The sequence below is a fragment of the Canis lupus genome, chromosome 2 (assembly GCF_003254725.2).
Source record: "Canis lupus dingo isolate Sandy chromosome 2, ASM325472v2, whole genome shotgun sequence".
In the NCBI taxonomy this organism is placed as follows: domain Eukaryota; kingdom Metazoa; phylum Chordata; class Mammalia; order Carnivora; family Canidae; genus Canis; species Canis lupus.
In genome coordinates this window covers 73,725,982-73,752,871 of record NC_064244.1, presented here as the reverse complement: position 1 = coordinate 73,752,871, position 26,890 = coordinate 73,725,982, and the positions used below count along the sequence as shown (strand labels likewise).

The 26,890-nt window shown below is 46.2% G+C and overlaps 1 protein-coding gene across 3 annotated transcripts in view; it reads left to right on the top strand.

Annotated features, from left to right (window-relative positions):
* The window catches only part of NIPAL3 (NIPA like domain containing 3), a 53,880-nt gene that overhangs the window by 16,713 nt on the left and 10,277 nt on the right, over positions 1 to 26,890 (top strand). For all 3 annotated transcript variants that reach the window (XM_025447146.3, XM_025447148.3, XM_025447149.3), the window contains exons 3-10: positions 8,733 to 8,801; positions 10,475 to 10,646; positions 13,541 to 13,600; positions 15,898 to 16,043; positions 19,670 to 19,766; positions 22,196 to 22,331; positions 24,193 to 24,281; positions 26,378 to 26,441. In XM_025447146.3, the coding sequence (XP_025302931.1) occupies positions 8,733 to 8,801; positions 10,475 to 10,646; positions 13,541 to 13,600; positions 15,898 to 16,043; positions 19,670 to 19,766; positions 22,196 to 22,331; positions 24,193 to 24,281; positions 26,378 to 26,441 (833 nt within the window). The remainder of the gene's footprint in view (positions 1 to 8,732; positions 8,802 to 10,474; positions 10,647 to 13,540; positions 13,601 to 15,897; positions 16,044 to 19,669; positions 19,767 to 22,195; positions 22,332 to 24,192; positions 24,282 to 26,377; positions 26,442 to 26,890) is intronic.

The window sequence follows — 26,890 nt, the reverse complement described above, 5'->3', positions numbered from 1 at the left end:
CTTAGCTAGATTTTCTGGATAACTTGCTACAGCTTCTACATTAGCACTTCTTTACCTCACCCTTTTATTTTATGGAGATGGCTTCTTTCCTTAAACCTCATGAGCCATCCTCTGCTAGCTTTAGACTTCTTCTGCAGCATCTTCCCCTCACTCAGACTCCATAGAATTGAAGAGAATGAGGGCCTTGCTGTGAATTAGGCTCTGGCTTAAGGAATGCTGTGGCTGGTTTGATCTCCTATCCAGACCACTCAAACTTTCTCTGTATCAGCAATGAGGCCGTTTTGCTTTATTATCATTTGTGCATTCACTGAACACACACTTAAAAAAATTTTTTTTTTATTTATTCATGAGAGACACAGAGAAAGGGGGGCAGAGGCATAGGCAGAGGGAGAAGCAAGCTCCATGCAAGGAGGCCGATGTGGGACTTGATCCTGGGACTCCAGAATCCTGCCCTGGGCCAAAGGCAGGCGCTCAACTGCTGAGCCACCCAGGCGTCCCTGAATACACACTTTTAATTTCCTTCAAGAACTTTTATTTTCCATTTACAACTTGGCTAACTGTTTGGCACAGGGAGTCTAACTTTCAGCCCATCTAGCTTTTGAATATGCCTTCCTCACTGAGCTTAATCATTTCTAGTTTTTGTTTTTTAATATTAAAAAAAATTTAAGTAATCTCTTACACCCTGCAATGTGGGGCTTGAACCTACAGCCCTGAGATCATGAGTTGCATGATTTGCCAGCTGAACCAGCCAGGTGCTTTAATCATTTCTAACTTTTGACTTAAAGTGAGAGACATTTGGCTCTTCCTTTTGCTTGAACACTTAGAGGCCTTTATTGGCCTAATTTCACTATTGTGTCTCAGGACATAGGGAGGCCCCAGAACAGGAAGGGAGACAGGCAATAGCCTATTGGCAAAGCGACCAGAACACACAAAGCACTTATTGATTAAAGCCACTGTCTTATATGGGCATGATTTATGGCACTCCAGAACAATTACAGTCGTAACATCAAAGATCACTGTTTACAGATTACCATACCAAATATAATAATAGTGAAAATACTTGAAGTATTGGAAGAATTACAAAATATGACACAGAGGGGTACCTGGGTGGCTCAGTCAGTGAAGCATCTGCATTTGGCTCAGGTCGTGATCCTGGAATAGAGCCCCATGTCTAGCTCCTTGTTCAGTGGGGGGGAGGGGGGCTGCTTCGCCTTCTCCTTCTGCCACTCCCCCTGCTTGTGCTTTCTTTCTCTCTCCCCCTCTCTCTCTCTCAAATTTTTTTCCTCTCAAATTTTTTAAGTATTTATTCATGAGAGACACAAAGAGAGAGGTGGAGACACAGGCAGAGAGGAGAAGCAGGCTCCCCGCAGGGAGCCCGATGCAGGACTCCATTCTGGATCCCAGGATCACGCTCTGAGCCGAAGGCAGACACTCAACCACTGAACCACCCAGGTGTCCCTCTCTCTCAAATTAATAAAATCTTTAAAAACAACAACAAAATATGTCACAGACACAAAGTAAGCAAATGCTGTTGGAAAAATAACGCTGATGGACTTTGAAGCAAAATTAACACAAACCTTCAATTTATAAAACACACAATATCTGCAAAGTGCAGTAAAGAAAAGCACAATGAAACAAGGTATGCCTGTATAAACGTTTGAGAACTTAGATTAGGCAACAGTTTTCTTTTCCTTTTTTTTTATTTAGAAAAAACTGGCTTGTGACACCAAAAGCATAGCAACAAAAGAAAAAATAGATAAACTTTATCAATATTAAAATTTATGTACGTCAAAGCACTTTATCTGGAATAAAAATATGACCCACAGAATAAAAGAAAATACTTGCCAATCATATCTGGCAAAAGTTTGGTATCCAAATATGTAAAGAACTCTTACAACTCAAAATTTTTTGAATGTGCAGAAGATTGTACAACATTGTGAGTGTACTAAATGCCCCTGATTTGTACTCTTTAAGATGGCTAATGGTCAGTTTTTATTACATGTGAATCTTCCCTTAATTTTTAAAAATAGACAAAAATTTTGAATAAATATTTCTCCAAAGAAGAAAAATGGGTAGTAAGCCCATGGAAAGATGCTCAGCATCATTGGACATTAGGGAACTGCATTATCAAAGCCATAATTAGATATTTCTTCATACCCACTAGAGTAGCTGTCATTAATTTTTTAAATCTTTTTTTTTAAGATTTTATATTTATTTATGATAGAGACACACACACACACACACACAGAGAGACATAGAGACACAGGCAGAAGGAGAAGCAGGCTCCATGCAGGGAGCCCAACGTGGGACTCGATCCCAGGGCTCCAGGATCATGCCCTGAGCTGAAGGCAGTGCTAAACTGCTGAGCCACCCTATCATTAATTTTTTAAAAAGGAAAATAATGGGGCACCTGGGTGCCACAGTCAGTTGAGCATCTGACTCTTGGTTTCTGCTCAGGTCGTGATCTCAGGGTTGTGAGATGGAGCCCCGTGTCAAGCTCTGCATTCAGCAAGGAGTCTGCTTGAGATTCTCTCTCTCCCTCTGTCCCTCTTCCCCTCATGTGCACCCTCTATCTCTCTCTAAAATAAACACATCTTTAAAACGTAAAAAATAAATGAAAAGGAAAATAACAAGTGTTGGCAAAGATGTGAAGAAATTGGAATCCTCCATAGGTGGGACAGTAAACAGGTACAGCCACTATGGAAAACAGTTTGACAATTCCACCCAAAAAGTTAGACACTAAAGATACCCAAGAGAATCAAAAATAATATATTTGTATGAAAACTTGTGTAAGCATGTTAACATTATTTATGATAGAAAGTGGAGATCACTCAAATGTACCTGGTGAATGGATAAATGAAATGTGTTATATCTATTTACTGGAGTATTATTTGGCCATAAAAAGGAATGAAGTACATATTATAACGTATGAACCTTAAAAATGTTATGCTTGGTAATAAAAAAAAAAAAAACAGACACAAAGACCACATATTGTAGGATTCCATTTATATGAACTGTCCAGAACAAGCAAATCCAAAGAGACAGGAAGCAGATTAGTGTTTGTCATGGGCCAGGGTGATGGGGAGTGGAGAGGGACTGCTAATGGGTTTGGAGTTTCTTTTTTGGGATAGAGGAAATGCTCCGGATTTGGAGAATGGTGTGTACAACACTGATGAAAACTGGTCATTTTAAATATGTTGCAACTGTAGAAAACAGATCTGCACCCCATTTGTTGTTGTTGCTTGTTGTGGTTTGTTAGTGTTTCTTGTTTTGTGATTTTTCTAAACTCTTTTTGTAAAGTCTGTGTCCTCTGTTGTATGCAGACTGATGAAATCTGTTCCTGTTAGGTGATCAGCTTGTGTTTTGACAGTTTCCTTAACTACCTAGGGCCAAAAAAAGAAAAAAATCCTCCCCAGATTCTCCAAGTCTTTGCAGATTGGCTGTGTGTTGGGGCCTTCCAATGCTTAGCCAAGCCATTTACCACTCACTCTGCCTTAGCCTTTGCTCCCTGCTTGCACCCAGCCTGAAGGCCAGCCACAGATGAAGCCTAGTGTTTTTGAGGCACGCATCTGACCCTGCTATATGCCTGGCCTTTTCAATTCCTCAGTATGTGTGGAGACTTAAGAAAGCTCTTATCCTCTATGTATCTCCTTTCCCAGACTCTTCCTGACCCAGCTTTTCCTTCTGTCTATTGCTCATTCTGAGTACTGTCCCTTGCCCCAAACTATTACACAGCCAATACTTGTACCTTTAAAGGTGTTGACCATAAACAGCTTGGGAAGCTGACCCCAGCCCTGGTATCCCTCCACGTCAAACAAAACAAAGACGAGCCCTGTGCCAATCCATCAGGGGTCACCAGACAGGTCAGAACTGTAAACACAGATTTTAAAAAATACGTTTCATGTATTGCTCTCTCTGTGTCCTTGCGGCTGCCAGAATTCTGGGGTGTAAGGGATGGGAGACAGGCAATTTAAAATGCCGCAGTGCTTTCATACCATAAAGCAACAGCTTCTTTCTTCACCTTGCCTTCCTCTGATTGTTATACATTTTTGGCTAGATTCCAGAGTTATATAAAAATGTGATTCTGATGGGTTTTGCCAGTTTATTAGTTGTTTTTCTGAAGGGATGGGTTCCTAAAATTCTCTATTCCACCACTTTTTCAATGACATCCCTCATAACATTGTGAATATACCAAAAAACACTGAATGGAATACTTTAAGGAGGTCAAAATGGTAAATTTTATGATTTGTGAATTTTTACCTCAATAAAAAAAGTGTAATGATGGATTAAATAAAGGTATGTTAGGTTTATAGAATGGCATTAAAGTACATTTAGAGAGGCAGGCATTAAAATGGGAAGACATTAAAATACCTTAGCTGGGCAAAGAAAGGGGTTGGCGGAATCAAGTAGTAGAATCATACATACTTGAATCAGATGGAAGATGAAGGTCACCTATTAGTGAATATCTGGGATAGAATCAGGTCTTGAGTCCCAGTCAAAATTTGCTGGATCATTAAGCAACCCTGGTTTATTAAGGAAATATATCAGTTTGCTATTGCTGTGTAACAATTGCTGTGTAACAAACCACCTGAAGACCTAAATTTAAAAACAGAAACCATATTACTGCTCATAATTTGACAGGTCAAGACTCTGGACAGGATCCAAAAGAATTGAAATCAGGATCTAAAAAAGATAACAGCACTTCACTATTGATTGCAGTACTATTCACAATAGTCAAGAGATAGAAATAACCTAAATGTCCATTGATAGATGAATGATAAAAGGATAGGTTGACATATACATACAGTGGAATATTATGAATCCTTGTAAAAGAAAGACATCTGGCAATATGTGACAACATGGATGAACCTTGAAGACATAATGCTAAGTAAAGTAAGTGCTATGAGCTAAATGTTTGTCAGCATCACCCCCCATTTATATGTTAAAGCCCTAATCCCCAACATGACGTTTTGGAAGTAGGGCCTTTGGGAGATCATTAGGTCATGAAGGGGTCACACTAGCCCTCCTGACTGAGATCAGTGCCCTTGTAAGAAGGGATACAAGACGGGGATAATCTCTGTCTGACATGTGAGGATACACTGAAAAGTGTCCATCTGTAAACCAGGAAAAAACTCTAAGCAGGAACAGAATCAGGCAAAACCTTGATCTTGGACTTCCCACCCTCTAGAACTGTGAGAAATAAATGTTTACTGTTTAAGCCACCCAGTCTGTGGTATTTGTTAGATCAGCCCAAACTGACTAAGACAGTAAGCCAGTCACAGACAGACAAACATTGCATGATTCCACTTCTGTGAGCTTCTGGAAGTCACAGGCACCAGGATGGTTCCAAAGGCCTGACTTGCCTAGGCCTGGCCTTGGACAGCAATGACCCCAGACTTCTTTCAGCCTTCATAGTTCTCTATTCAAGATTGAGACCTCAGAGGGGCACCTGGGTGGCTCAGTTGGTGAAGCATCGGACTCTTAATTTCAGCTCAGGTCATAATCTCAGGATAGTGAGCTCAAGCCTCATATTTGGCTCCATGCTGAGCACTGAGTGTGGAGCCTCCTTAAGATTCTCTCTGTCTCCCTGTCCTTCTGCTCCTGCCTGCCTCAATTCACACACTCTCTCTCTTTAAAAAATAAAAAAATAAAAAAAAAAAAAGATTTGAGAGAGAGTTTCTGACCTGCTTGGCTTGGGTCAAGTTTGGGTCATAGGCCCATCATGGTCCAGGAGAGGATGGAACACTCAGAAAAACAGTCCCAACAAGACTGTACAAGGGGGAATTAGGGGCAAGGAGGCGTGCTCCACAGCAAAATCAGGATGCTTTTACCAGAAGAAAAGGAACATGATGGGGTGAGCATCACAGATGCCTGCAGACTAAGAGTTCTAGAGCCACGTAGGTTTGGGACACCTGGGGTGGCCAAGAGGGACCAGCCTGTGAAAGCCCCTAACTTGTCAGTGCATTATGGGCCTCCAAGCAGTGGACTGAGGATCCAGTGTTTCCCAAACTTATTTAACTACCCTTTCAGCTCTGAGATCCTGTGAGCCTACGGGAAGGACATGGTTTCTGCTTAATTCAGTCTGAGAAGAGACACAACAAAAACACATAAAGAGATGGAGAAGGACCAAGGAAGTGCAGCTCAGGCTATGAGAGCCATCTTGGGAAGAAGTAGAAGCCAGTTTCCTTGGGTCCCTCGGATGCCCCCAGTGTTGAATTGTTTTTATATAGTGAAATGAACAAAAGTCAGTTTCCTGTCTGGCCTGGTCCTTTAGTTGGCTTCTATTGGCAGTCTGGCTCTAACCAGGGGCTTCAGTGGGGGCTGGCGGGTCCCTTGGAGGTAACGTGGGCCAGCATTTACATTTTCCAGACAAGGACACACACGCCTGATGAGGGGAAGAAACTCATGACCTTGGGGTCATGCAGTGACGAAGCAGCAGAGCTGGAATTAGAACCCGGCTCAACGTCCTTCCTTTATTCTGCAACACTGCACCTTGCTGGGGCAAAGTCAAGGACAGCCATGGTGGTTTCCATCAGCAGACACCCACCCCCTCCCTCCTCCTACCCTCACCCACACAGCCCACTACCTTCTTAGCTGTCTAGGCCCTCAACATTCCAGGGGAGAGGGAAGAGGGGACAGAGGGTTGGCTTCCTGCCTTACTGTGTGCTAATGACCTGTCTTCTGGGTGGACTGCAAGACCATGTTTGTCTTGTTCACTCTTGATCTAGCACCCAGCCCAGGCCTTGAAGAACTGACAGCTTTCACAGAGAGGGTGGCTGGGTGGGAGGAAGCTCTTTTTTTTTTTTTTTTTTTTTTTTTTTTATGATAGTCACAGAGAGAGAGAGAGAGAGGCAGAGACACAGGCAGAGGGAGAAGCAGGCTCCATGCACCCAGAGCCTGATGTGGGATTCGATCCCGGGTCTCTAGGATCGCGCCCTGGGCCAAAGGCAGGCGCTAAACCGCTGCGCCACCCAGAGATCCCTTTTTTTTTTTTTTAAGATTTTATTTATTCATGAGTGACACAGAGAGAGAGGCAGAGACACAGGCAGAGGGAGAAGCAGGCTCCACTTGGGGAGCCCCATACAGGACTCGATCCCGGGTCTCTAGGATCATGCCCTGGGCTGAAGGCGGCTAAACCGCTAAGCCACCGGGGCTGCCCATTGAATAAAGCAGGAGTTGTAAAAGGCCCATCCTGGGCAGGGAAGATTCATATTTGGCTAAGATAGAACATTCTTTGGTGTTTCACGGTGAAGTAACGCTGGAGGGTGTGTGTGTGTTGGGGGGGGGGGACATAGTATAATGTGGTTTAAATGCTGAGGCAAGTGCTCTTTGACCCAGAAGTCCTCCTTCTAAGAATTTATCCCAAGGGAATAATCCTCATAAATGCACAAAAATGCATGTACTTGAATATTCGATCACAACGGTGTTTAATAAAAAAGAAACAGCCTGATTATCCAATAATGGAGAAGCAATGATATAAAACATGGCACATCCAAATGAGGAGTTATTTGGTATTTATTAAAAATGATGGATTGGGGCGCTGGGTGGCTCAGCCAGTTAAGGGTCTGACTTCAACTCAGGTCCTGATCTCAGGGTCCTGGGATCAAGTCTCCAGTTAAGCTCCCTGCTCCCATCCCCTGCAACTCATGCTTTCTTGCTCTCGCTCTCTCTCAAATAAAATCTTTTTAAAAAATGAATTAAATATGCCTGATGGGGGAATGTGTTTATAGTTTCTTAAGTAAAAGAACAGATTATAAAACAGATTATAATCTCTCTTTTATAAAATAAACACATTGTCATTCATATCTGAATTTATGGACAGAAATTTGTTTTGCAAGAACAAGAGAAAAATTTATAGGACCAAAATGTTTGTAGTAGCTAGCTCTGAGTTTTAGAATTACAGGTGGCTTTTCTATCTTGTGGTGCCTGTTATCCTTTCTGTCATTTCTTTATATTTCCTAATTATTGTACAATGAATATATGTTTGAGAATTGTCTTTTAAAGTTAAAAGAATGGGATCCCTGGGTGGCGCAGCGGTTTGGCGCCTGCCTTTGGCCCAGGGCGCGATCCTGGAGACCCGGGATCGAATCCCACGTCGGGCTCCCAGTGCATGGAGCCTGCTTCTCCCTCTGCCTGTGTCTCTGCCTCTTTCTCTTTCTCTCTCTCTCTCTGTGTGTGACTATCATAAATAAATAAAAATTAAAAAAAAAAAGAAGATGCCATGCTAAAGAATCTGAATCTTATCTTTAAGGTGATGGAAATTAAATGTTTATTAAGTGAAATAATTAAAAATAGCCTAAGCAAATTAGCCAGTTTAAAGAGTCTCATTGACCCCTTCCCTTCATAGGAACATGAAGACTCCATTGATTAAAATAGCCAATAGTATCCCCACCTGCGTTTTCTTTTGTAAATTCTGATTTCTGCATGTTGCTTGACTGTACAGGGCTGCAGTGAGTCTGTGCAGTAAGGTAGAGCAGGGCAGGTTTGGGCCTCATCATGTGACTAGTGGACAAAGGACAGTGCCTTCTGGAAGTGTCCAGCTCAGGGCAGTGTTTTGTAAACTAGCATTGACCTTGGGTAGTAAAACTCCAAGAGGAGGTCTGGGGTGTGCTTTGTGGTGGATGTTTCTCTAGTTTTGTTTTGGGACAATGAACTGTGGGGCTTCATCTGTGCCTCCAGGGCCCTTTAGCTTAGACTCAGCTCACATCTGCTCCTCTGAACTTTCTTTACAGGAAAACTTGATCGGCGCCCTTTTGGCAATTTTTGGGCACCTTGTGGTCAGCATTGCACTTAACCTGCAGGTAAGTCTTAGTTGCTAGCACTGTCCATCTGGGGGCTTGGTGGCCAGCGCCGTCCACCTGCGGGCACGGTGGCCAGTGCTGTCCGTCTGGGAGCAGAGACGCAGCCAATCGGCCGGGAGTCTGGTGCAGGCCCCAGCTGTCCCTTTCTGTGGGATGTTGCTTCCTCCACTCCTGGGCTGCGCCCTAGGACAGTACCTTGTGAGATGTTCGAGAATCTTTCTTGATTCTTTACCCCCACGTCATCCCCCCATCACCTGTCAAGTCCGATGACAGCACTCTCCGTCTCTTAGAAGTCCCTGGGGTGCCCTGGAGCAGCTGAGCCCACTGGCTTGTCTGAGCTGGCAAGCAGCTGTGGTTTGGAGCAAGCTGATAGACTGAGGAGCTCCTCGGGGCACCCCGGGAACTGCCTCACCTGGTATACAGGTGTAACTGGAAAGCTCTGGGTGTGAATTGGGTGGCAGCCCTCGTGATTAAAGCCCCTGGGGCAGCTTTCAGTCAGAGGGGGAGGGGAGCCAATGGATAAATTCCCTAGGCTTCCAGCCTCTGGTAACTTGGTTCTGAGATGAGTTCAGGGGTTTCCCAGAGGGTCCCCAGTGGGATGAGCCCCATTGCCCAGGGCACTGACTCCCTGACTAGTGCACCCTCCCTTTTCTGGCTCACTTTCCCACCCCCTTACTGTGCCTCCTGGAATCACCTCCCAAATCAACTGCCTCCTCCCAAGTCCTGTCTCAGGGACCACTCTGGGACACCCAAACAGAGACTTGACACCTGCAGACAGGATAAGTCCTCCAGCACCCTGGCCACCTCCTCTCTACTGGCACTATTCCGTTTCTAGTTGTGGTGAAGTGCTCTCCCTCCCTGGATCAGGACGTGAACATACATGGGTACCTGGTACATCTCGGCTCCCTCGCACGCACATGTGCCAGAGTGGTCCTGTGTGTTTCTGAGGCCACGTGGTCTCTTGGCCACTTGTCTGGTTCATGCTCTTCTTTCTACGACTGGTGTCTCTGCTTCTGTTTCTGCTTCCCTGCATCCTTCATCATGTTCCCTCCCAAATGGCAGCTATGGTTCTCTAAGCCAACGTGACCGCCTTGCTCTCCTTGGTCACCACCCCATTTTTTGTGTCCCAAGGGCACATTTCCAGAACAAAATCTATTGGCCATACTTGGGCCGAGTATCCACCTGAGGGAGGACAGGGTCCACTAATACCCTGGGCAGCCCAGCAGAGCTCCCATCTCCCCCAACATGGGGTCTCGGGGGCATTGCAGTTAGAGAGAGACATTTAACCTGAAGCTGGTGAACATGGGCATCCTAGACCCTGGCTCCCACTCCAGACTGCACGCTGCTGTGCTTTGCACTAGAAATGCATATCTCCAGGCCTCTCCCACACCTCCCCTGAAGTGGAGATGTGTATTTTTTTCACAGCTTCCTGGGGAGTTTCTGAGGCTTTCCAGCACCAGTTTGAGAACTGCTGTCCTTAGAGTGACAACCCAGTATTGAGATGGCAACTGCTTGCCTCTCCTCTGAACCAGGACCCCAGAAGAAAACCTGACAAGTCTTCCCAAATAGAAGTGTATTTGGGGGGAGGGGGAGGGCGTAGATTTAGGATGCATACGTCATAGCATCTTTTACCCAAATATCTGGTCAAATTGCTTTCTTTCTCGGATTTCTAGAAGTACTGCCACATTCGCCTGGCAGGCTCCAAGGATCCCCGGGCCTATTTCAAGACCAAAACATGGTGGCTGGGCCTGTTCCTGATGCTGCTGGGGGAGCTGGGTGTGTTTGCCTCCTATGCCTTCGCCCCGCTGTCGCTGATTGTGCCCCTCAGCGCCGTCTCCGTGATAGGTAAGACCGGGCGCCCTGCCATCACTCCTTGGGACCCTCCTGCCTTGCCAGCCCCATACTAGTTCGACAAAGCAGCTTTTGCTTAGTAATGTCATTAATACCTCCAAAGGGTCCATATACCCGGTCCCTCTGCTCAACACTTTGCAGATATTAATTCTTCTCATCCTCATTTTTGAGGGTGATACTATCATTATCCCCATTTTACAGATGAGGAAACAGGGGCACAGCGGGGCAGGGCTGAGGCACAGGATGGTCTGGCTCCCTAATCTGTTTAAGATTCAGAGAGTCTATCAGAATTGCTTTCTATTTCTCCTGAGGAAGGAAGATAATAAACTTGCACCTTTCATCTGAACAATGTCAAGATAACCCAAGTTTCACAGGGTTCAGACATCTCATAGCTCTAACAGATACCCATTCAGCTAATTCTCTGATCTTTTTACATCACCTGATTCCATCTCCAAAGCATTGTTCACATTCTCACCTGCCATTTCTCAGTGATTTCTGCAATCCCAGAACCAGAGTCTTAGAACTTTTGAACCAATGAAAAGTCAAAGGAGCTTTGATGTCCGTGTTCCACATATCAAGTAGAATTAGGGGAAAAAAAATTCTTCTATTCTTAAATAAAAAATGTTAGTAGATTAGTGAACATAGGAGCGGGGACAGTGAACTTGAGTTGAAATGTTTCCTTCCATTTGCTGGCAGGCCCCACACTCTCTTGAACTCTTCCCTGCTTTTAAAGGGGAAAGTGGTATTTTGAGTAGTTTTTTTTTCTCTTGGAGTTCAGAGAACCTCTTCTATGGCACGGATGTGTACAGCAACCACACGCCCCTTCCGGGCCCATGGAAGACATCATCAAACAGAGTGTCCCTGAGTGAGAATTCTCAGAGATTCAAGCAGTCTCACCACTTACTAGGACTTGGCAAAGAACCGGAAACCTATTTGCTTTTTCCAATCCCATAAAGAGTCCGTCTTTTTCTTGACCAGGGTTTGTACCCTGGCAGCCCACAAAGATGAGTGAGGTCCTCAGACACACCGTGTTGTTTTCCACATGGTGTTGTTTTAAAAGCTGATCTGATCAGAGAGATGAGGGTCCAGGGGAAAGAGGTAACTGGGTGACAGGCATGAAGGAGGGCACGTGACGGGATGAACACTGGGTGTTATATGCAACTGATGAGTCACTAAATTCTGCCTCTGAAACTAACAACACAGTATGTATTAGCTAAATGAATTTAAATGAAGAATTTTTTTAAAAATTAAAAAAAGGGCAGCCCGGGTGGCTCAGTGTTTAGCACTGCCTTCAGCCCAGGGTGTGATCCTGGAGACCCAGGATCGAGTCCCTCATCAGGCTCCCTGCATGGAGCCTGCTTCTCCCTCTGCCTGTGTCTCTGCCTCTCTCTCTCTCTCTCTCTCTCTCTCTGTGTGTGTGTGTGTGTGTGTGTCTCATGAATAAATAAATAAAATCTTTAAAAAATAGATAGATAGATAGATAGATAGATAGATAGATAGATAGATAGAAAGAAAGAAAGAAGAAATACAACATAATCTGAATGCCTTTAGTTGAGGCAGGTAGCCATCCCCAGTCCCGGCCTTCACTTGCTGACTTGCTGTCCTCTCTGGCCTGCTTTATTGTTGTATTAGTGTATTAGTGAGAAAGGATCAAGGTTCACTGACCTTGGAAAAGTCACCAGAATCTCCCCTTACAATGATAAATAGGTGACCGAGGGACTAAGTGCTTTAAATATTTGCCTCTGAATTGTAATAATTTAGTAATTCAAATAATCAAATTCTTAAAAATAAGAGACTGGAGTTGAATGATGGGTTCTCAGGTATCAGCCACTAGAAATTAAGGGGCCCTCAGAGCTTTTTCAGTCACCCAGGAAAAAAAGAATATTAAAAATAAATAATTATTCAAGTAATAACCACCATTTGTTAGGTACCTATTACTTATCAGTCACTATTCCAGGTACTTTCATGATAATAATGGCTCAGTTATGGAGCAGTTACTGTGTGACACATGATTGACGTGCATTATCTCATTTAATTGCCCTTATAACCCAGAGAAGGAGGTGTTTTCAGTGGTGTGCTGATGAATCAACATTCAGAGAGCAGGAGAAAAATGGGAGAAGAAAAAGAAGAGGATGAGGTGGCGGGAGAAGGGAGGGAGCGGGAAAAGAAGAAAGGGGCAGAAAAGTAGGAAAGGATAAAAGGAAGACCTCATTTGTAGTGTTTCTGATTTATATGGCGTAAAGACCATAAAGACTGCCACCGTGGCCACTCATGCCACAGCGGTTTCCTGACTATTTAACTAGCAGCAAGCAGGCCTGAGCTGGATCCAGACTGAGACTCACATGTAGTGACACCCGAGGACAAACAGCCGGAAGACGCAGAGCTGAAATAGGTCTCCAGGTTGGTCCACAGTGACTGCCAGCCCCATCCAGGGCAGTGACCAGGAAGTTTGAGAGGGAGACAGAAGAGCCAGGGCAAAGTGTCAGATAGTCATGGCAGTGGAAGAAGCTAGAGCCCTGGCCTCTGGCAGTCCTTACCAGCTGCATGGTCCCAAGCAGATCCTTCACCTCTCCTAGCCCCAATGTCCCGTTTCTCAAATGGGAATAATAACGGCATCCACCTAAATGGGTAGATGTGCCAGAAATAGCTGTCACACTGCAAGCACTTGACACCAGTGCTCCTGGACTTGTCAGAAATCCTCGGGAAGGCTCAGAGAGGAGCCTAGAACTGAGTTTTGGGGAGTAGGAGGGAGAGGTTAGGAAGTACTTAGGTATAAAGCAAATGAGTTAGCCCTCGGGCCTGAGTAAAGGGACTCCATTGAACTGGTAACAGCCTCACTTTTCTTTTCCTTGTGCTTTTTCTTTTCTTTTTTTTTTTTCTTTTTATAGCTAGCGCCATCATAGGAATCATATTCATCAAAGAAAAATGGAAACCTAAAGACTTTCTGAGTAAGTTCACCAATTTTAGCCCCTGTTCTTAATTCTGTGCTTGTGCTGTTCGTTCATTACAAAACGAGCTTACCCCAATTTAGGGGTGCCTGGGTGGCTCAGTGCTTGAGTGTCTGCCTTCAGCTCAGGTTGTGTTCCCAGGGTCCTGGGATCGAGTCCCACATTGGGCTCCCCACAGGGAGCCTACTTCTCCCTCTGCCTATGTCTCTGCTTCTCTCTGTATGTCTCTCAAGAATAAATAAATAAAATCTTAAAAAAAAACCCAGCTCACCCCGATATAGAGATCCTCTGTCTCCTGCTCCCCTCTGTGTTCTATATTCCACCCTCATCAGGCTTCTGAGAGCTGGGTTTTTAAATCAGTATTTCCCAAACCTGGTTACACAATAGAATCATCTGTGAGACTTCTGAAAAAGGGAATTTATTTCATTCCATTCCATCAATATTTATTACGCATCTATTGTTGGGATTTTACGAGACCTGATAAAAGGCACTTTCTTTACCTAAAATGAGTTCTAAAGCAAATGGGAAACAAAAACATGGAGGTCAGAAGTTATCATTATTACTTATACAACCTAGATTAGAACATGCAACTTAGGCATGCAGCCAGATGAACTGGCTCACACAGTCAGGTTTGGGAACCACTGTTCTGATCATTGGTATAGGATAAGAGCAAGACGGGGCCAGGAGGCTAAAAGAGAAAAGAATCTTACACTGAAAAAAGCAGACCTACTGCTCAGCAAATATATGATGCCAAGACCAAAAGACTCAGAGTGATTTGCAGTAGTCCTGATGGCAGAGGGTGGAGTACAGGGGTAGCTAGGCTTGGGGCTTCGGCCCCACAAATAGTCTCTGACAGGTCTATGGAATACAATATTAATAGTATTTAGACTGGTCCCTTGGGGCTAGGTTAACTAGCAGATGGGAAATGATAAGGTCATTTTTATAAGGTACATGGTAGGCTCTGAAGGTTTACTTGTGAGGTTTCATTATATTTGTTTTTTTTATATTGCCCAGACAGTAACTCTTTTTTTTTTTTTATGATTTTGTTTATTTATTTGAAAGACAGAAAGAGATAGCAAGAGAGAGCACAAGTGGACAGGAAAGGGAGAAGCAGGCTCCCCACTGAGCAGGGAGCCCGTTGCAGGGCTTGATCCCAGGACCCTGAGATCATAACCTGAGCCTAAGGCAGATACTTAACTGACTGAGCCACCCAGGTGCCCCGCCCATAAAGTGATTCTGACTTTCAAACCTTCCCCATAAAATGTACTCAAACCACAGTGCAGTAGCAGAATGGCTACCATGAAGGAGAAGAAAAAGGCAGTCTTAACTCTGATACGCTCCCAGTGGGAGTGGAAATTGGTGCAACCAGCTTGTAAAACCATTTGATAGTAACTACTAAGCTGAACGTCCATGTATCCCCTGACCCAGGAATTCCTGCTCCAAGTTTTATACCCAACAGAAATTCAAACAGTATGTTTTCCAAATGACATGCACAAGGATGCTCATAGCAACGTTACTTGATATAATCCCGGGAGTATTTAAACACCCATCAGCATCAGAATGGATAAATTGTGTCACACACCATACAGGCATGAGACACCTACCCTCCACGCCAGGATTCAGATGAATCTCACAAACTCACAAACATAGGTGAACACAGACGCAAGAAACCATACAGTACGAGTCCACTTAGAGAAAGTACAAAACCAGGCAAACTGTCAGGGCTGGTAGAAGTCAGGGTCATACCCCGGTGCTGCGGCCTAGTGACTGGAAGGGGGCACAAGTGAGGATGTTGGGATCCTGCTAACGTTCCCTTTCTTGATCTGGGTGCTGGTTACATGGATATGTTCACTTTGTGAGAATTCATTGAGCACTTTTTAGTATACATGCCACATCTCACTAAAATTTTTTAATATTAAATGTTATTTTTTTAAATAACAATAAGTGAGGTGACCTGCTATTTGGGGTGTTTCTTCACTTTAAAAATTAGATTATCATGTGTTGCCCTAAAAACACATCCAGGGGATCAGGGGGTGCCTCCTGAGTGGCTCAGTTGGTTGGGCATCTGCCTTTGGCTCAGGTCATGATCTCAGGGATGGAGCCCTGCATTGGGCTCCCTGCTCAGTGGGGAGCCTGCTTCTCCCTCTCCTTCTGCTACTCCCCCTGCTTGTGCTCTCTTTCTCTCTGTCAACTATATAAATAAAGTCTTTAAAAAAAAAGAAAGAAAAAAGAAACACATACGGGCCTGAAGCCTACTTCTGCAGTGAGCCTGTGATAGCCTCCCTCCTTCCCCACAGGGCGCTACGTCTTGTCCTTCGTTGGCTGCGGTTTGGCCATTGTGGGCACCTACTTGCTGGTGACATTCGCACCTAACAGTCACGAGAAGATGACGGGCGAGAACATCACCAAGCACCTCGTGAGCTGGCCTTTTCTCTTGTACATGGTAAGAGAAGCCACTGGTCCTGCCCGAGATAGCAGGAAGGAGTATCAAGTCGTAGGCTTGGGGAACCTGAGTGTCCAGCAGTAGGGAATTTGAGAGAATTGGGGCATATTTCACAGCACTAAAGACCGTGCTTTGTGGGAAGTATTCGTTCATGGGGAAGTGCTTTTTTTCACTTATGTTCTGAGTAATGTCTAAATCTGCATAAATAATATAATTATAGTTTTTAGAGATACTGCAGGCATGTAGATATGATGTAACACTGAAGGACTGGATGAAAACATAGAAATCCCATCCATAGTTGTCTCTGGGAGCTGGAATTATGATTGAGTTTTCATTCCACCTTTGTCTTTATGCATCATCTGAAATTTCTACAGTGAGCATGTAAGACTTCTATGGTAAGAAAAACAGTTAAAATTTTAAAAAGTCGTAGATGTGTTATTTATTTTTTCCGGGTATCACACAGCTGATAGAAGCTGATAGAAACACAGGAGACACTGGAAACAGTCTCCTAGACTTTCAGCCCCAGTTCTGTTCCATGTTAGGTCTACAGATAAACTGGTTGAGGAAGCACGTAAAGTATTTGATCCAGCTACTGCTATATATTCTTGTTCCGTGCCAGGCACTGTGCAAGACACTTTCTTACATATCGTCCCAGATTCTCCCAACCACTCTATAAGGTAAATGTTTTTCTCCCTGTTTTATGGATGAGGCAACTGAAGCTCACAGAGGTTGGCTGACTGCCCAGAGTCCCCAGGAGAGCAGAGCTGGATTCAAAGCTGGCTTCAGGGCCCACCATCCTTCACCATGGTCTGGTGATGAAGGTGATCACTCTTGTTGCTCTGACTTAAGCAGTCTGGCACCACTCTAAAGACTGAGAAGGTCCTGTTTTCTTAGTTGGCTCACAAGGCAGGAGATAGATTTCCCCAGGATTGAAACTGCATCATCTCCTGACCCCTTGACAGCCCCCGCGAGCCCCTGGTGGGCATGGAGACATGGCTATAGGACAGAACCAGAGAGCCTCCTTCTTTGGAAAAAGCTTAATCCCAGAAAACAGACTTTCCTCTCAGGGAGGCCTGGGCTACAGTCTGTTGTGTGCTGTGTGGCCTTGGCCACGTCACCTAGTTGGAAGCTCTGCCTCCTTCTTGATGAGCTGGTGCGAATCACTGGACCAGGACTGGCACCTGGTAGATGCGAGGCTATGTAGAAATCAGCCAGCACTTGGCAGATGCCCAGTGACCAACTCAATTTGTCTTCCTTCCTCGTGTCTGGCTGTACCTGGACTTGGCGGGGTGGGAGGAGGGGGGCGGGTAGGCGGGGATCACTGTTAAATTGAATACAACCTGAGGCAGTGTCGAATTCAAAGTCCTTTTATTACTTGTCACCAGTAAGGAGACAGGCAGATAGCTGTCAGAGCACTGTCAGCACCTCTTGGGGTTAGGGCAGGAAGCTTTTATGCAATGTCCTGGGGGCAGCAGCAGCAGCTTGATACACTAAGGAACTTAGACATTTTCTGTTACTTAGGCCCTTTGGTTCAACTGCGCATGCTTAGCTGGTGCATACATCACCGCATGTTCAAAAAATGGCAGAAAACCCCTCCCATAGGCTAAAGGTAACTTGAGGGCAACTCAGGAGGCTGCTGTGCAGGCACTGATTTCCAGTGTGGCTCCCGCAAAGGGGTATCCAGTGGAAGCCCTGGCCAAACCTCTCCCTGGGGGGAGCTGTTTGTTCACATTGTTTCCCTGCCTCTGTCCCTTCCCCTGCTCCCTCCCCCTGATGGCTCTCAGCCCTCTGATTGAGCAACTTCTGTTGTACCCCAATGCTGCCAGCTGGAGAGATTTGGCCAAATCAAATTCAGTAAATATTTACTATCTGCTAGGTGCCAAATACTGCGTATATCAGACGGACGGTAGGTACGCTTGTGAGCATAGCATCACAGAGAGTGGGGAGAGTTGTCCAGTCACGGGGTTGTACACCTGAAACTAATGTGACATTGCATGTCAGCTATACTTCAAGAAAGAAAGACAGGAAGGAAGGAGGGAGGGATGGAAGGAGGGAAGGGGAGGAAGGAGAGTAGGAGGGAGAGAGGAGGAAAGGAAAGACAGAGGGAAGGAGGGAGGAGAGAAAGAGAGGAAGGGAGGGAGGGAGGGAGGGAGGGAGGGAGGGAGGAGACACGCTCCCAGAACTCGAGGATGCATACACAGCCATCCTGCAGTAGAAGGCCCGGCGCTATTCCAGCACCACATTTAAGCATCATGAGGAATGGTTGGAAAACCAGGCCTCCTTAGCGCACGCTCGATGGTTAAGAATGTTGATGAGCAACTCATCTACTCCATCGTGTGTTCTGCAGCAATTAAAGATAATTATGACACCGTCATAAAATACGAGAATTGTTTTTGGTGACTTAAAACAGCCCAGTACAAAACTGTGCATCGACTATGATGATGAATAGATAAAACACGTTCACTGCAACAAAGATGGGAAGGAACAGGAAAATGAAAACAGCTGGTGTCTTTAATGGTATCTAATTATGAGGAATTTAAAAACTTTTTAGAATGCCCATTGATGTTTCTGCATTGGTTTTCATGATAAAGAAACTCCGGTGGGAGGTTGGGGTAGGCACTTGGAGCTGAGCCCCATCAAGGTTTCCTGCTGTCTCCTGCTGGGTGCTGGCGCTGGCCTGACTTCGAGCCCTTAAGGGGTAGCGAGGAGGGTCTTTAAGGCAAGGAGGAAACACTCTCTTCACAGTTGCAGTGATTCTACTGACTGAGCCCCTTCTAATCCCCGTTTCCTAGGCCTCCTGCCTTTAGGCTTTGTCGCCTGGTGGGAAAGCGTACAGGCCCAGGAGCCACACCATCCAGGTTCAGATCCAGCTCTGCCCTTTTATTGGCTAAGAATTGTGATAGTGCCTGCTTCGTAGAATTGTTCTGCTGATTGAATGAGCCCTAGTACGGAGGGCTCTGTATTTAAAAGTATTAGCTGGGATCATGGCCCTGAAAAGTAAGAATCCTTATCTGTCTTTCACGGAGGAGGTAACTGAGGTTTGAGCAGTTAAGCGACTTACCCAAGGTCGCACAACCATTTTAGAAGCAGATCCAGTATCCAACTTGGGCCTCCCTGACTCCAAATGCCCTTGTCTTTCTACCCTACCGAGCCACACATGTTGGAGGCTTGGTTAGGGGATGAGGGCGTGTATACCTGTCCACTTAGACCAGGGAGCTCCTCTGCTCAGTGAACAAGTGTCTCCCTCTTTGACCTTCAGTTTTAATGGGGTTACCACAGAGCAGCAAAAGCAGGAAGAAACCTTCTCAGCCCAATGGATCCTGGCCATCTAAGATGAGATGGAGGGGGTGCGTGTGAGGCCAGCATATCACCCCCAAAGCTCCAAGGTGAACTCCTTGTTGGTGTTACCCAGGGAAGGGGTAGAGTTTCCCTCTGAGTGCATTCAGAGTTCCCTCCTTTTCCCCTCGGGTGTCGATCAGTAGTTTGGGAAATGCTGGATGTATCAGCAGCCTTTCAAGCCTGACTCTCAGCATAAACTCCCGCACAGCCCACCAGCATCTCCCGGTCTTGCCCAGGTCCTCGGTCCCCTCCCCGCTGACCACCCCTCTTGCTGCTTTCGTCCACAGCTCGTGGAGATCGTCCTGTTCTGCCTGCTGCTGTACTTCTACAAGGAGAAGAACGCCAACAACATCATCGTGATTCTTCTCCTGGTGGCCTTACTCGGTAAGTGGGGGTCTGAGGGATCCAGGTTTGCCACCATCAGGGGGCGCCACGAGGTCCCCGCTGACCGGAGGGCCTTCCATCAGTTCCATCAGTTCTGTAAGGCCGCTGACTGCGTTCAGTGTCTTTTGCTCAAATCCCGAGAGGCCCCTAAGTGCCAGGGACGGTGCTGGAAACTGGGCACGGCGTTGAACGAGCCAGAAGGCCCCCCGGCCTTGGGGATGGGGGCTCCGGTCTGAAGGGAGGATTGGCCGGCAGGCAAGTAGACAGATGCAGAGGTGCTAGGTGAGTCGGGGCAGTGAGGATGCCGGTGAAGAGGAGGGAAGCAGAGTAAGGGTGGGGTGGGGCAGGAGTCCTTCCAGAGAAGACAGAGGCAGGGCAGGCCCCAGCAACCCAGCCTTTGGGGCTCCAGTGAACCTGTTAGGCTGGGAACGAGTTCTGGAGTCAAAAGCAGGAACTGCTTGTGCTCCCTCACTTTTTTGCCTCTCCTTCCAGAAGGATGAGTTCAGTGTGGCAGATGGCTCCTCCATCAGACTGAGGCGAGGCCTGGCCCCCCATGGGGTTTGATACGCTAACTAGAGCTATGAGAGGTGCTCGTGCCTCCCAGCGAAGAGGTGGGGGGAACCCCACTGCTGCCTCCTGGGGACTCTGTGGCCTCAGGCTGGTGACTCCTTCCCGTGTAAGCCGCACTATCCTCTAAAAATAGGCACAGGAGAACACCCAAATCTCAGGGGGGAGAGCAGGCTTTAGTGAGAGGGGCACGAGTGCCCGAGACATGTGGCGGGTCTTCTGTCCTTCCTATACCGAGCCCCCACTCCAGTGACAGGCCCTCAGCCACTCCAGTGACAGACAGGGGCCATTGTAGGACAAGATTCCATTATTTAGATTTATTTTTTAAGATATTTTATTTATTTATTTATTCATGAGAGACACAGAGATGGAGGCAGAGGGAGAAGCAGGTTCCCTGCAAGGAGCCTGATGTGGAACTCGATCCCAGGACCCTGGGATCACAACCTGAGCTGAAGACAGATAGATGCTCAACCACTGAGCCACCCAACTCCCAGATTTTTTTTTTAAACTGCTCTATTGAGATATAATTTACATACCATAAAATTTACCTCTTTAAAGTATACAGTATAAACAGAACCCTATAATACGTGGCTTTTTTGTGACTGGCATCTTTCACCGAGCATAATGCTTTAGTGGTTTGTCCCTTGAGTAGCTTATATCGGGGGTCCATTCCTTGGTGATTTTTCAAGAAGATTGGAAGGTCACGGTCCCCAAATGTCCTCCCTGGTGAGTAGGAAGGCCAGAAGGCTCTAAGGGCACCCTCCTTCTGTCCCCTTCTCACTAACAGAGACACCCTCATGAAAGTGTCTGTTGTAACTACTGATGTTTGGAAGCTGTCATCTATGTCCCTGGGCGGTCCAGAAGCCACTGTGTGTGGTGGGCTGTTGGCAAGAGGGAAAACCAATAGAAACCGAGAAAAATAGGAAAGCACAACATTTCAGCCAGAATGAGGGGCTTCGTTTGTACCTGTACTTGGGGGTGGTTTCTCTTAACTCCTGCTTTGGCAGGGGGTTCTGACGATTTAGTTAATCATTTCTGCACCACTGAGTAAAGCAGTGGCCCCCACAGTGAGGTGAGCAGTGATATTTCCTGCATATTTTTATAATGTGCAAATCATACAAGCACAGTATTATATGAGTAGCCCTTTAAGATGCACAGACACGAATATTTTGAAAAGTATGTGCATGCATGTGCATAGGGGTAGGATTCAAAAACATTCAGAGACCTCTGTCTCATGAAATATTTTTAAAAATACAAGTGAGTGAGCATTAAAAACATTTTTTTTAAGATTTCATTTATTCATGAGAGACACAGAAAGAGCCAGAGACCTGGGCAGAGGGAGAAGCAGGTTCCCTATGGGGAGCCCGATGCGGGACTCAATCCCAGGACCTCAATCATGCCCTGAGCCAAAGACAGATGCTCAACCACTGAGATACCTAGGTGCCCCCCAATTTTTTTTTAAATAGAGAGAGAGAGAGAGCGCTCTTTACACACCACATGTTTTTTTCCCTGTGATTGCCAGGAGAATGATACTCAAAGGAAGTTCATTTATCCATTTAATGATTCTTTTGACATTCCAGGCAAAGCGCCATCCCTCTGCTATTCAGAAACTTAGACTCAATGCCTTTTCTTGCTGGAGTTCAGAGGTGACATTTGGAAGCATCTGTTGGTATTTTGCTTGCCTCTCTTCTTAGATGTAGCACAGAGCAGGCAACTCATGGAAGGAGCATGAGATCTGATGCAGATGGCATCTTTGTCATCACCAGGGTGGCCCCCTCCATTTTTTTCACCAAGTCCTTAGGAGTCATAAACTGACTTCCAGGGTGTAACTCCCTCCCTTCGTCCTCGTTCACCTTCTGCAGGCTCAATGACGGTGGTGACAGTGAAGGCCGTGGCTGGGATGCTCGTCCTGTCCATACAGGGGAACCTGCAGCTCGATTACCCCATCTTCTACGTGATGTTCGTGTGCATGGTGGCCACTGCTGTCTATCAGGCTGCGTGAGTGGCAAGTTCTTTTCCTGCTGGGCCTCTCCTCATGGGTCTCTGCCCTTTCTTGGGCCTGATTTCATGTGTTTTTGAAGCTGTAGGGAAAGCAAAACATATAGACACAGCCTGACACCAAAGTTCAGCGTCTACTGTAGAGAGAGGGGCCGCTGAGTTGTCACATGGAGGGACTCTGTGCAGCTTGAAAGACAAAGCCTGGAGTGGATGTGTTTTTCTCTCTGCCTCAAACTGTGAGAAGTGCGAGATCAGAGGTGGCCTCACTTCCCCTCTTCTCCAAGGCAGGCATCTGTTTCAGGGACTCTAGAAGAAGCTGTGCAGTCCCCATGAGGCACCTATTTGTCTGCTAGGTGGGAAACAGCAAGTTGTCATTTCTTATCCTCAAGAAGTCTTCCCCAAGAGTGAGATGATCATTTCTGTCTCAGAACTGGTAGTCCTGAGGGTAGACCTGGGCCTTGTCCCCATCTGAGACCCAGTGCCCAACAGAGTGTCTGAGAGGGCCTGGATGGCCCTGCTGCACAGGGCTCAGTGTGGCACACGAGGCTGATTGATCCTGGGCAGGGCAGGCCCCAGGCTCTGGTGGCCTGGGCTCACCGTCCTCCAGCAGTGGCCTCGAGCAGTTGTTGGAGTGACCGCTGCTGTGGGGGTACCAGTGGAAGCTGCTCACACACCCCACTTTCACATGAACTTAAATTCATTTGACTCCCACAAAACCCCTTTGAAGCAGATGATACCATCCTCATTTTGCGTTTGAGAAACCAAAGGGGCAGGGCAGAGGTGTGAACCCAGGCATCAGGCTCCCCAACCCACGCCCTACACCCCTCCACTCCAGGCCTCTGCCTCAGCTTCTCTAGGATCAGATTCCTTGTCCACAAGTGAGAATAACAACAGCCCCTTCCTAAAAGAAGCATGAAGCTCTCAGAGCTGTTCCCAGGATAACCTCCCAAAAATCCCAGCCTCTTTTATGATTATATAACTATTATTATATTGATTATTACTGTCCTGAGTCCTATACAGAGATTCTGGTCATCACTCCTGAGCCCACCCAGCACCGGGCTCTGTGCTGAGCACTCCAGGGTTACAGAGGTGAATCCAACGTCTCGCCTGCCTCCTGGGGAGCATCTCACTCACCCTGTCAGCACACATCCACACATCCACCGAGGGCCTCCTGTTGCCAGGCCCATGGGCTTCCCGCACACAGAGGCAGGACCAATAGTCACCATCCTTGGGGCTCTCCTAGTCCTGTAAACAGACAAGTACAATGGAGTGGGAAATATGTCACTGTAAGGCAACTAGTAGTAATACCTAAAATGCTACACAGAGGATGAACAAAGAATGTATTCTGAAATGAGGGATTGTGTATCCTAGATGGAGAGAGTGGGAATGATTCTAATTTTCTTTCTCCCTTTTTCCTGCATTTATTGTAGTGAGCACATGATTCTTTCAGGAAGAAGAGTATTTGTTTTAAAAAAAAATAATAACAAAAAAAAATAATGACAGTGACAGGCAAAATGTGATAAGTGCTGTATGAGTTTTTTGGACTGTTTGTGAGAACAGGATGGCCCTTCGTAGGGGGTTGGGGACACAGGGGACACTGATGTGAGGACAAAGGCATTTCAGGTGACAAGAACCACGTGGTCAGAGGTGTGAGGCCGGCAGGACATGGCCGCTGTGTGGGGAACAGGCTGTGTGTCCAGGGGAAAATGGGAGTGAAGTGTGGACCCAGGACCCAGAGATGCAGTGGGGTGGCATCCTTCTTTCATGTGCTGTCTTCATATTTCAAGCTAAGCCTACTGTCACCAGCTCTCACTTCAGCCTTTCTGACATGCCCACTGACCAGAGTGTTCTTGTATTGAAGGTTTTTAAGTCAAGCCTCACAGATGTACGACTCCTCTTTGATTGCCAGCGTGGGCTACATTCTGTCCACTACCATTGCCATCACAGCAGGTAAGGGTGGTGACTACTAGATTTCCATCTCCTACCCTAGCAGCAGGGACGTTACCCCAATGTGGAGGGATGAGGCCCTGTCAAAAGGCCAGTTCTGCTGACATGTTTTACCTGTCAGAGTTGTATGTGTCTTCAGAAGAAAGTACAGAATTTTGACCCAGAGAGACCTGGGTTTGCACCCCAGCACAGACATACAGCTGTGTGGCTCTAGGAAAATCACTTAACCTCCTTGAGCCTTGGTTCCATGTTCACGAAATAGGAGTAATAAAACTCACCTCCCAGAATTGAAATATGTGCAATATGTACCTAGTACAGCTTGTACAAGATTTCTTTTTTTTTTTTTTAAGATTTCATTTATTTATTCATGAGAGACAGGGACATAGGCAGAGGGAGAAGCAGGCTTCCTGCAAGGAGCCCAATGCAGGACTCGATCCTGGATCCCAGGATCAGGACCCAAGCCAAAGGCAGACGCTCAACCGCTGAGCCATCCAGGCATCCCTGTACAGGGTTTCTTTAACGATTTTTTTGCCACCGTCTACTAGCTCCACTGTCTAAGCGACCACAGATTTCTTCTCTACAATTTCTAGAGGTCATGACATATGAAGCATCTGCAGTGTAATAGGTGCTGGGTAACCTGTCATCATTTTTATATTCCCCCTTTCTTCTACTCCACCACTACTTTTTAGATGGGTAGAGTAGCTTCAGAGGCTGCAAGCCTATCAGAATGTATTGGTTTTTAAAGGTAATGAAGACTAAAATCTTTAAAGTGAAAAGACCAGTAAGAGCCAGTGTGCCTCCCTTTGAGGAAAGCCTGGCCCTAAAGCCATATGTTTTGCACTATGCTTTAGACAATCGTGCCCAAATCCTGCTCACAGAGGCAAGAACAAGATAGGCAGGCACATGGCCTTCCAGGGCCTGTGCTGTGAGCAGTACTGTGGATCCAGTGGGGCATTGACCCAGAGCAGCCAGAAAGTGGACCCAATGTGAAGATTTAGGTCATGGTCAAGACCCTGAGTCCAGTCAAGGTTGAAAGGAATAGCCAATAGCACAATGGAGGCAGAAGCTGGGTGGGAATCAGGAGCTGAGGATACAGCACGAAGCCCCTAGAGGTGAAATGAGTCCAGATAGACACTGGCTACAGGGCACTTGAGGGTCGCAAGCGCTTGTCACTCTAACGTCATAGGAGTGGGCCTGCAGGCCTGCCATCTGCTGACCATGCAAGGTTAGAAGGCTCTGATAGCTTAACACGAAGCCTTGCTTTTCCATCTTAAGAAAAATGGGAGAGGGATGCCTGGGTGGCTCTAGGGTTGAGCATCTGCCTTTGGCACAGGGCGTGATCCTGGAGTTCCAGGATCGAGTCCCACATCAGGCTCCCTGCTTGGAGCCTGCTTCTGCCTCTGCCAATGTCTCTGCCTCTCTCTCTCTCTCTCATGAATAAATAAATAAAATCTTAAAAAAAAAAAAAAAGAAAGACTAGAGAGTGGGGTCTGGGTCACTCAGTTGGTTGAGCATCAGACTCTTGATTTTGGCTCAGATCCTACTCTCAGGGTCCTGGGATTGAGCCCCCTCATCGGGCTTCCTGCTCAGCACCCAGTCTTCTTAACAGGTTCTCTCTCTCTTCTGCTTGCCCTTCCCTACCCCATTCACTCACGCACACACGTGCACCCTCTCTCTCTCTCTCTTTCCCTCTCTCAAATACATAAATAAATCTAAAAATAAAAACAAAAACCATGGGCGAAGGTGTGTGTAAAACCTGGTAAATAAGGTCTGCAGTTTAATTCCTACAATGTTTCATTAGGGGAGGCTGGGTGCACGGTCCATGCAAACTCCCTATTTTTGTGAGTCTAATATTATCTCAAAATAAAAAGTTAAGAAAAAAAAGATGAAGGTAAGAAGGGTATAGAAGGAAAAAGAGAAGATAATATGTCCCCCTAAATGGCTTTTATTCCATTCTTCTAATGTGGACCCTGCTGGTCACCATGTTTCTGAGCACTTTGGTTTCCTGCAGGGAAGAGAGCTTACCGAATCCTAGACAGACTCGCAAGGAGGTGATTTGAAAATAGCTCACCTGTATTTTCTATTATCTGCTGCTCCAGGTGCAGTATTTTACCTGGACTTCATTGGGGAGGATGCACTGCACATCTGCATGTTTGCACTGGGGTGAGTTCCTGTTCTCTGGCCACATGAGGTGGTTTGCACTGTGGTGGTTGCCTCTCTGTCCTCACTACTGCTTCCGCCTCTCAGGCGACCCTCTAGAGCCAGGGGAGCAGCCAGGACTCAGAGCTTTGTCCCCCAGAGATAAATGAGCATTTTACTCCCCAAAGGGCTTTATCTCCTTCCCCATTCTTTTCTTTGGGCTTTAATCTCTTTGTCATTTCTAAAATATCCCATTTTGACACATGAAAAGACTCTCAGCCTCACCCCAGATCACAGAAATACATTTTGAAGCCACATGAGATGCCATCATTTTGCAAAAACTAACAAGATTGATAATATCTGTGTTGGCAAGAAGACAAGGAGACCAGCTCACTGCCACACTGAGCAGATCTTTAATACCAGAGGACAATTTGACAATGTCAATAAAAATTGTAAATGAGCAATGTTTGATG